General features: G+C 48.1%; 1 protein-coding gene across 1 annotated transcript in view; it reads right to left on the bottom strand.

Moving 5' to 3' along the window:
* The window catches only part of LOC138865913 (uncharacterized), a 7,089-nt gene extending 1,029 nt beyond the window's left edge, over window positions 1–6,060 (bottom strand). Inside the window, exons 1-12 of the mRNA XM_070137394.1 lie at window positions 6,048–6,060; window positions 5,794–5,965; window positions 5,540–5,710; window positions 3,079–3,249; window positions 2,114–2,251; window positions 1,904–2,026; window positions 1,434–1,576; window positions 1,005–1,052; window positions 858–962; window positions 558–659; window positions 256–357; window positions 1–38 (exon numbers count right to left, since the gene is read on the bottom strand). The exon at window positions 1–38 is cut by the window's left edge and continues 329 nt beyond it. Coding sequence (XP_069993495.1) covers window positions 1–38; window positions 256–357; window positions 558–659; window positions 858–962; window positions 1,005–1,052; window positions 1,434–1,576; window positions 1,904–2,026; window positions 2,114–2,251; window positions 3,079–3,249; window positions 5,540–5,710; window positions 5,794–5,965; window positions 6,048–6,060 — 1,326 coding nt within the window. The remainder of the gene's footprint in view (window positions 39–255; window positions 358–557; window positions 660–857; window positions 963–1,004; window positions 1,053–1,433; window positions 1,577–1,903; window positions 2,027–2,113; window positions 2,252–3,078; window positions 3,250–5,539; window positions 5,711–5,793; window positions 5,966–6,047) is intronic.
* Window positions 6,061–10,000: the final 3,940 nt, after the last annotated feature.

The following is a 10,000-nucleotide window of genomic DNA, read 5'->3' as shown; positions in this document are numbered from 1 at the left end:
CATAGGGTACGCGGGCACAGGACACATAGACAGCTTCACTGTGAGGGTGTGTAGGGTATGGGGGCACAGGACACATAGACAGCTTCACTGTGAGGGTGTGTAGGGTATGGGGGCACAGGACACATAGACAGCTTCACTGTGGGGGTGCATAGGGTATGGGGACACAAGACAGCTTCACTGTGGGGGTGCGTAGGGTACAGGGGCACAGGACACATAGACAGCTTCATTGTGGGGGTGCGTAGGGTATGGGGACACAAGACAGCTTCACTGTGGGGGTGCGTAGGGTATGGGGGCACAAGACAGGTTCACTGTGGGGGTGTGTAGGGTATGGGGACACAAGACACATAGACAGCTTCACTGTGGGGGTGCACAGGGTATGGGGGCACAAGACAGCTTCACTGTGAGGGTGCATAGGGTATGGGGACACAAGACAGCTTCACTGTGGGGGTGCGTAGGGTATGGGGACACAAGACAGCTTCACTGTGGGGGTGCTTAGGGTATGGGGGCACAGGACACATAGACAGCTTCACTGTGAGGGTGCGTAGGGTATGGGGCACAAGACAGCTTCACTGTGAGGGTGCGTAGGGTATGGGGACACAAGACAGCTTCACAGTGGGGGTGCATAGGGTACGGGGGCACAGGACACATAGACAGCTTCACTGTGGGGGTGCGTAGGGTATGGGGACACAAGATAGCTTCACTGTGGGGGTGCGTAGGGTATGGGGACGCAAGACAGCTTCACTGTGGGGGTGTGTAGGGTATGGGGACACAAGACAGCTTCACTGTGAGGGTGCGTAGGGTATGGGGTCACAAGACAGCTTCACTGTGGGGGTGCATAGGGTATGGGGGCACAGGACACATAGACAGCTTCACTGTGAGGGTGTGTAGGGTATGGGGGCACAAGACAGCTTCACTGTGGGGGTGCACAGGGTACGGGGGCACAGGACACACAGACAGCTTCACTGTGGGGGTGCGTAGGGTATGGGGGCGCTAGACAGCTTCACTGTGAGGGTGTGTAGGGTACGGGGGCACAGGACACATAGACAGCTTCACTGTGAGGGTGCATAGGGTATGGGGGCACAGGACACATAGACAGCTTCACTGTGGGGGTGCGTAGGGTATGGGGGCACAAGACAGCTTCACTGTGGGGGTGCGTAGGGTATGGGGACACAAGACAGCTTCACTGTGGGGGTGCGTAGGGTACAGGGGCACAGGACACATAGACAGCTTCACTGTGGGGGTGCGTAGGGTATGGGGACACAAGACAGCTTCACTGTGGGGGTGCGTAGGGTATGGGGGCACAAGACAGCTTCACTGTGGGGGTGCGTAGGGTATGGGGACACAAGACACATAGACAGCTTCACTGTGGGGGTGCACAGGGTATGGGGGCACAAGACAGCTTCACTGTGAGGGTACATAGGGTATGGGGACACAAGACAGCTTCACTGTGGGGGTGCGTAGGGTATGGGGACACAAGACAGCTTCACTGTGGGGGTGCATAGGGTACGGGGGCACAGGACACATAGACAGCTTCACTGTGGGGGTGCGTAGGGTATGGGGACACAAGACAGCTTCACTGTGGGGGTGCGTAGGGTATGAGGACACAAGACAGCTTCACTGTGGGGGTGCGTAGGGTATGGGGACACAAGACAGCTTCACTGTGGGGGTGCGTAGGGTATGGGGCACAAGACAGCTTCACTGTGAGGGTGCGTAGGGTATGGGGACACAAGACAGCTTCACTGTGGGGGTGCGTAGGGTATGGGGACACAAGACAGCTTCACTGTGGGGGTGCGTAGGGTATGGGGACACAAGACAGCTTCACTGTGAGGGTGCGTAGGGTATGGGGACACAAGACAGCTTCACTGTGGGGGTGCGTAGGGTATGGGGCACAAGACAGCTTCACTGTGGGGGTGCGTAGGGTATGGGGACACAGGACACATAGACAGCTTCACTGTGAGGGTGCATAGGGTATGGGGCACAAGACAGCTTCACTGTGGAGGTGCGTAGGGTATGGGGCACAAGACAGCTTCACTGTGGGGGTGCGTAGGGTATGGGGGCACAGGACACATAGACAGCTTCACTGTGAGGGTGCGTAGGGTATGGGGCACAAGACAGCTTCACTGTGAGGGTGCGTAGGGTATGGGGACACAAGACAGCTTCACTGTGGGGGTGCATAGGGTACGGGGGCACAGGACACATAGACAGCTTCACTGTGGGGGTGCGTAGGGTATGGGGACACAAGACAGCTTCACTGTGGGGGTGCGTAGGGTATGGGGACGCAAGACAGCTTCACTGTGGGGGTGTGTAGGGTATGGGGACACAAGACAGCTTCACTGTGAGAGTGCGTAGGGTATGGGGACACAAGACAGCTTCACTGTGAGGGTGCGTAGGGTATGGGGACACAAGACAGCTTCACTGTGGGGGTGCGTAGGGTATGGGGCACAAGACAGCTTCACTGTGGGGGTGCGTAGGGTATGGGGGCACAAGACAGCTTCACTGTGAGGGTGCGTAGGGTATGGGGGCACAGGACACTTAGACAGCTTCACTGTGGGGGTGCGTAGGGTATGGGGGCACAGGACACTTAGACAGCTTCACTGTGGGGGTGCGTAGGGTATGGGGGCACAAGACAGCTTCACTGTGAGGGTGCATAGGGTATGGGGGCACAGGACACTTAGACAGCTTCACTGTGGGGGTGCGTAGGGTATGGGGTCACAAGACAGCTTCACTGTGAGGGTGCATAGGGTATGGGGGCACAGGACACTTAGACAGCTTCACTGTGGGGGTGCGTAGGGTATGGGGGCACAAGACAGCTTCACTGTGAGGGTGCATAGGGTATGGGGGCACAGGACACTTAGACAGCTTCACTGTGGGGGTGCGTAGGGTATGGGGGCACAAGACAGCTTCACTGTGAGGGTGCATAGGGTATGGGGACACAAGACAGCTTCACTGTGGGGATGCGTAGGGTATGGGGTCACAAGACAGCTTCACTGTGGGGGTGCGTAGGGTATGGGGGCACAGGACACTTAGACAGCTTCACTGTGGGGATGCGTAGGGTATGGGGTCACAAGACAGCTTCACTGTGGGGGTGCGTAGGGTATGGGGGCACAAGACAGCTTCACTGTGGGGGTGCGTAGGGTATGGGGGCACAAGACAGCGTCACTGTGAGGGTGCGTAGGGGATGGGGGCACAGGACACTTAGACAGCTTCACTGTGGGGGTGCGTAGGGTATGGGGGCACAAGACAGCTTCACTGTGAGGGTGCGTAGGGTATGGGGGCACAAGACAGCTTCACTGTGGGGGTGCGTAGGGTATGGGGGCACAGGACACTTAGACAGCTTCACTGTGGGGATGCGTAGGGTATGGGGTCACAAGACAGCTTCACTGTGAGGGTGCGTAGGGTATGGGGGCACAGGACACTTAGACAGCTTCACTGTGGGGGTGCGTAGGGTATGGGGACACAAGACAGCTTCACTGTGGGGGTGCGTAGGGTATGGGGACACAAGACAGCTTCACTGTGGGGGTGCGTAGGGTATGGGGACGCAAGACAGCTTCACTGTGGGGATGCGTAGGGTATGGGGACACAAGACAGCTTCACTGTGGGGGTGCGTAGGGTATGGGGACACAAGACAGCTTCACTGTGGGGGTGCGTAGGCTATGGGGCACAAGACAGCTTCACTGTGGGGGTGCGTAGGGTATGGGGACACAAGACAGCTTCACTGTGGGGGTGCGTAGGGTATGGGGCACAAGACAGCTTCACTGTGGGGGTGCGTAGGGTATGAGGACACAAGACAGCTTCACTGTGGGGGTGCGTAGGGTATGGGGACACAAGACAGCTTCACTGTGGGGGTGCGTAGGGTATGGGGCACAAGACAGCTTCACTGTGAGGGTGCGTAGGGTATGGGGACACAAGACAGCTTCACTGTGGGGGTGCGTAGGGTATGGGGACACAAGACAGCTTCACTGTGGGGGTGCGTAGGGTATGGGGACACAAGACAGCTTCACTGTGGGGGTGCGTAGGGTATGGGGACACAAGACAGCTTCACTGTGGGGGTGCGTAGGGTATGGGGACACAAGACAGCTTCACTGTGGGGGTGCGTAGGGTATGGGGACACAAGACAGCTTCACTGTGGGGGTGCGTAGGGTATGGGGACACAAGACAGCTTCACTGTGGGGGTGCGTAGGGTATGGGGACACAAGACAGCTTCACTGTGAGGGTGCGTAGGGTATGGGGACACAAGACAGCTTCACTGTGAGGGTGCGTAGGGTATGGGGACACAAGACAGCTTCACTGTGGGGGTGCGTAGGGTATGGGGACGCAAGACAGCTTCACTGTGGGGGTGCGTAGGGTATGGGGACACAAGACAGCTTCACTGTGGGGGTGCGTAGGGTATGGGGACACAAGACAGCTTCACTGTGAGGGTGCGTAGGGTATGGGGGCACAGGACATATAGACAGCTTCACTGTGAGGGTGCGTAGGGTATGGGGTCACAAGACAGCTTCACTGTGAGGGTGCGTAGGGTATGGGGACACAAGACAGCTTCACTGTGAGGGTGCGTAGGGTATGGGGACACAAGACAGCTTCACTGTGAGGGTGCGTAGGGTATGGGGACACAAGACAGCTTCACTGTGGCGGTGCGTAGGGTATGGGGACGCAAGACAGCTTCACTGTGGGGGTGCGTAGGGTATGGGGACACAAGACAGCTTCACTGTGAGGGTGTGTAGGGTATGGGGACACAAGACAGCTTCACTGTGAGGGTGCGTAGGGTATGGGGACACAAGACAGCTTCACTGTGGGGGTGTGTAGGGTATGGGGACACAAGACAGCTTCACTGTGGGGGTGCGTAGGGTATGGGGACACAAGACAGCTTCACTGTGAGGGTGCGTAGGGTATGGGGACACAAGACAGCTTCACAGTGGGGGTGCGTAGGGTATGGGGACACAAGACAGCTTCACTGTGAGGGTGCGTAGGGTATGGGGACACAAGACAGCTTCACTGTGGGGGTGCGTAGGGTATGGGGACACAAGACAGCTTCACTGTGGGGGTGCGTAGGGTATGGGGACACAAGACAGCTTCACTGTGAGGGTGCGTAGGGTATGGGGACACAAGACAGCTTCACTGTGGGGGTGCGTAGGGTATGGGGACACAAGACAGCTTCACTGTGGGGGTGCGTAGGGTATGGGGACACAAGACAGCTTCACTGTGGGGGTGCGTAGGGTATGGGGCACAAGACAGCTTCACTGTGGGGGTGCGTAGGGTATGGGGTGGGTAGGGAATGGGGACACAAGACAGCTTCACTGTGGGGGTGCGTAGGGTATGGGGACACAAGACAGCTTCACTGTGGGGGTGCGTAGGGTATGGGGCACAAGACAGCTTCACTGTGGGGGTGCGTAGGGTATGGGGACACAAGACAGCTTCACTGTGGGGGTGCGTAGGGTATGGGGCACAAGACAGCTTCACTGTGGGGGTGCGTAGGGTATGGGGACACAAGACAGCTTCACTGTGGGGGTGCGTAGGGTATGGGGACACAAGACAGCTTCACTGTGGGGGTGCGTAGGGTATGGGGCACAAGACAGCTTCACTGTGGGGGTGCATAGGGTACGGGGGCACAGGACACATAGACAGCTTCACTGTGGGGGTTGCGTAGGGTATGGGGACACAAGACAGCTTCACTGTGGGGGTGCGTAGGGTATGGGGACACAAGACAGCTTCACTGTGGGGGTGCATAGGGTACAGGGGCACAAGACAGCTTCACTGTGGGGGTGCGTAGGGTATGGGGACACAAGACAGCTTCACTGTGGGGGTGCGTAGGGTATGGGGGCACAAGACAGCTTCACTGTGGGGGTGCGTAGGGTATGGGGGCACAAGACAGCTTCAGTGTGGGGGTGCATAGGGTACGGGGGCACAGGACACATAGACAGCTTCACTGTGGGGGTTGCGTAGGGTATGGGGACACAAGATAGCTTCACTGTGGGGGTGCGTAGGGTATGGGGCACAAGACAGCTTCACTGTGGGGGTGCGTAGGGTATGGGGGCACAAGACAGCTTCACTGTGGAGGTGCATAGGGTATGGGGACACAAGACAGCTTCACTGTGGGGGTGCGTAGGGTATGGGGGCACAAGACAGCTTCACTGTGGGGGTGCGTAGGGTATGGGGACACAAGACAGCTTCACTGTGGGGGCGCATAGGGTATGGGGCACAAGACAGCTTCACTGTGGGGGTGCATAGGGTATGGGGACACAAGACAGCTTCACTGTGGGGGTGCACAGGGTATGGGGACACAAGACAGCTTCACTGTGGGGGTGCATAGGGTATGGGGGCACAGGACACTTAGACAGCTTCACTGTGGGGGTGCACAGAGTATGAGGGGTAGGACACATAGCTTCACTGTGGGGGTGCCAGGCAGGCAAACAGATAGAAAAAAAGATAGTGGCAGATAGTGAAAGAAAAAGAGAAAGAGTTGGAAAAGGTAACCTTAATAATACAATTGTTTATCACCAACATCATTGAAATTTAATTCCATTCTTATCATTGCTGTTGTGATCCTTATCATCATGATTAGTTCATATAAAAAGAGATCTTTTCTTTACCTGACGCCTGTATATCTAATTTCGAAAATGATTTTTTTTTCATTATCTTTTTTTTTTGGGGGGGGGGGAAGAGAGGGGGGGGATACTGGAATCCTTTGTTGTACTTCATAAATGAGATTTCCAAAGTCGTTAATATTTTTCTCTCGATCTGTGATATATTTTACCGCTTAAGGTCTATTTTACTAATATATATATATATATATATATATATATATATATATATATATATAACATCTATATATACAAATATATAAATATTACATATAATATATGCATATATTTAGATATTTCGAAGACGACCTGGAAAATCCACAAATCCCCTATTTTAGAGAGAGAGAGAGAGAGAGAGAGAGAGAGAGAGAGAGAGAGAGAGAGAGAGAGAGAGAGAGAGAGAGAGAGAGAGAGAGAGAGAGAGAGAGAGAGGGAATTATTATCAAAATCATCATACATACTGGTGATTTTTGCTGTTGTTAGTGACTTTTTTCTTATTACTATCAACATCTAATATTGACATTGTTATTGTTGTTGTGATCAATAATATCTTGATCAAATTAGAGACCAATTTTTTCTCAAGGAGTCTCCAAAAATGGCAGATCACGTGATATATCTTTTTGGATATTGATGTCTTATATTTTGGGAGGATTTTTACTTCCTTAAATTCCATTGTCCATATGCATAATCTTATAAAGTAAAATCAGCCATAGTATTCATATATAAAGAAAAAAAGAAAAGAAAATTGAATTGACTGTGGCTAAAATTACCGTATCTATTAGAAACCTCGAAAATTAACCTTAGTAGATAACTTTAAGTGTATCTTTCTTTTTCTCTCGGTCTACATGAAATAGCCCAACTGCAGATATAAAAACAAGTAAAAACTAAAAGTAAAAAATAAAATCCTTGATACATCTAAATAAAAAAATAGAGAAATAGGATGAAAATAGAAGCCTCTAGATAAGCAGACAGACTTGACTCTCAAGTTGATTATAAAACACCGAAATCTATCATCAGAGATTCTCAACACTGCGCATCCACGTTTTCCTTTAACTTTACCCATTTTCTGTGATAAATAGATCTGTTTATTGCTTATACCTGCGAACATGAGAATTAATAAAACACACGCATATATATATATATATATATATATATATATATATATATATATATATATATATATATATATATATATATATATATATAAATATCAATATATATATTCACACACACCAAAAAGCAGCTTACTGTGCACCAAGAATAAATCAAAAATTGAAAGTTCAACATTGAAAAGGAGCCACGATACAGTTTATTGAACAAAAATGTATTTTTTAAAGAACAGAACTTATGAGAATCAAATGAAACTTGATAGAAATAAAAATTGAACCTTAATGTAACCTAACCTCCATTAAACTGATTTAATATAAACCTTATGTAAGAAAACGAAATTTGGAGTCTCCTGGTCAAATTTGAGCCTAACCTAACCTAATCTAACCTAACCTAACCTCACCAAATTCCAGCTAATGTAATCTAACCTCCATTAAACTGATTTAATATAAATCTTATGTAAGAAAACGAAATTTGGAGTCTCCTGGTCAAATTTGAGCCTAACCTAACCTAACCTAACCTCACCAAATTGCAGTTAAAACACAGAAAACTATTATAAAAATTCTCAATACAGGGCTTCCCCGTTTTCTCTTACAATGTACCCATTTTCTGTAATCATAAAAAGTTATCGTGCATTTGCAGTGCCAGCAAACATGAATAAAGATAGCAACGAAAATAAATCAAAAGGATTTACAGCACAGCTAATTAAAAAAAAAAAGAAAAGAAAAAAAACGCAAACATCTAAAGGAACATTTTAAGCATTTACCGATAGTATGTTTTTTTTCACATACACGCACAATATATAAACACACACACATGTATAATAGAACTCTTATCTGTATAAGATTTTAATGATAATATTAATAAGAATAAGGATGATGATGATGATGATGGCAATGATAATAATAATGATAATAATGATAATGATGAAAATAACAATAACAACAATGATAACAGTAATGATAACAATGACAATAACAATATAATTAACAATTATTCACAATTGCACAGTAACAACAATGTTACTTATAAATAGTAACGGCAGTGACAACCCTACTAATATTAAATAATATTTTATATCTGTACCGCATCTCCTAATATATTTCTTGATTATCGGTCTTATCAATTCTTGTTGGCTGGTACACAGTAACCTGCTCATCACAGAAAATGGCAGAATTAATAGGAAAACGGGGAAGCACACTGTTGAGATCCTTCTATAATACTTTTTCGCGTTTTAAGGTCCATTCTATCTTTGTCGAGTTTTATCTTAAATTTATTGTGCCACCACAGCACTTTGGTGGAATCTCCATTCAAGTTAGGATTCGGCTGATGAAGAAAGAAACAAGAAGAGCAAGGTTCCACGGGGGAGAAAAAGAAGAAAAAAATTAGGTGCAGAAGTTTGGGGATTCGAACTCGCCACCTCTGCTGGAGGGAAACTGCAGCGTGTTGGTATTAGTTATACAGACAACAGCAAGGTGGCAGCACTGGTCAATAATGCCCCAACGGTTAATGAAAAAAAATCGATTCCCGGCAAATGACCTACTCAAATATTGCTTATGATAATTTTAATGATGATAATAATAGTAATAAGGATCGTGAGGATAACGGGAAGGGTAATAGAATAATAATGATAACAATAATGATATTAAGGGTGATAGTGATGACAATCATTGAAAAAACAACAATAATAATACGGAAAAAAATAACTCATGATGGGGCGTGATGTAGCGAAGGAGATGGAGGATAATGATTATAATAATAACGATAATAGTACTAATGGTAATGATAATCACAATCATTAAAATCTCTCTCTCTCTCTCTCTCTCTCTCTCTCTCTCTCTCTCTCTCTCTCTCTCTCTCTCTCTCTCTCTCTCTCTCTCTCTCTCTCTCTCTCTCTCTCTCCCTGTGGTCGTTAAAAAGAAAAAACAGTATCTGTCTAGTCAAAAATAAATTTTATATTTTGAACATGTGAGACGATGCCATTCTTTTATATCGAAAAGTTTCTATAAATCAAAGAGGATAGGCCATAAAAACCTGTTACCGAGACATAAGGCCCAAGATTAAAGCATTAATGATATAAGAAAAACAGTAACAAGCCTTACATGACATATCGCATAAAAATGTACACATACGAAAGATAAACCTGAACCTCGCTCTTCTTAGCCGTAGCCCTATTCAAACGAAAACATATAAAGCTTAAACTCTGTTTTTATATATGGTAATAGTGTATATTTTTAATATCATATTTCTGCATATATATATATATATATATATATATATATATATATATATATATATATATATATATATATATA

This window comes from Penaeus vannamei, chromosome 23 (genome assembly GCF_042767895.1).
Source record: "Penaeus vannamei isolate JL-2024 chromosome 23, ASM4276789v1, whole genome shotgun sequence".
NCBI classification, from domain to species: domain Eukaryota; kingdom Metazoa; phylum Arthropoda; class Malacostraca; order Decapoda; family Penaeidae; genus Penaeus; species Penaeus vannamei.
The sequence above is the reverse complement of the archived record's forward strand: the minus strand, read 5'-3'. Positions and strand labels throughout refer to the sequence as shown.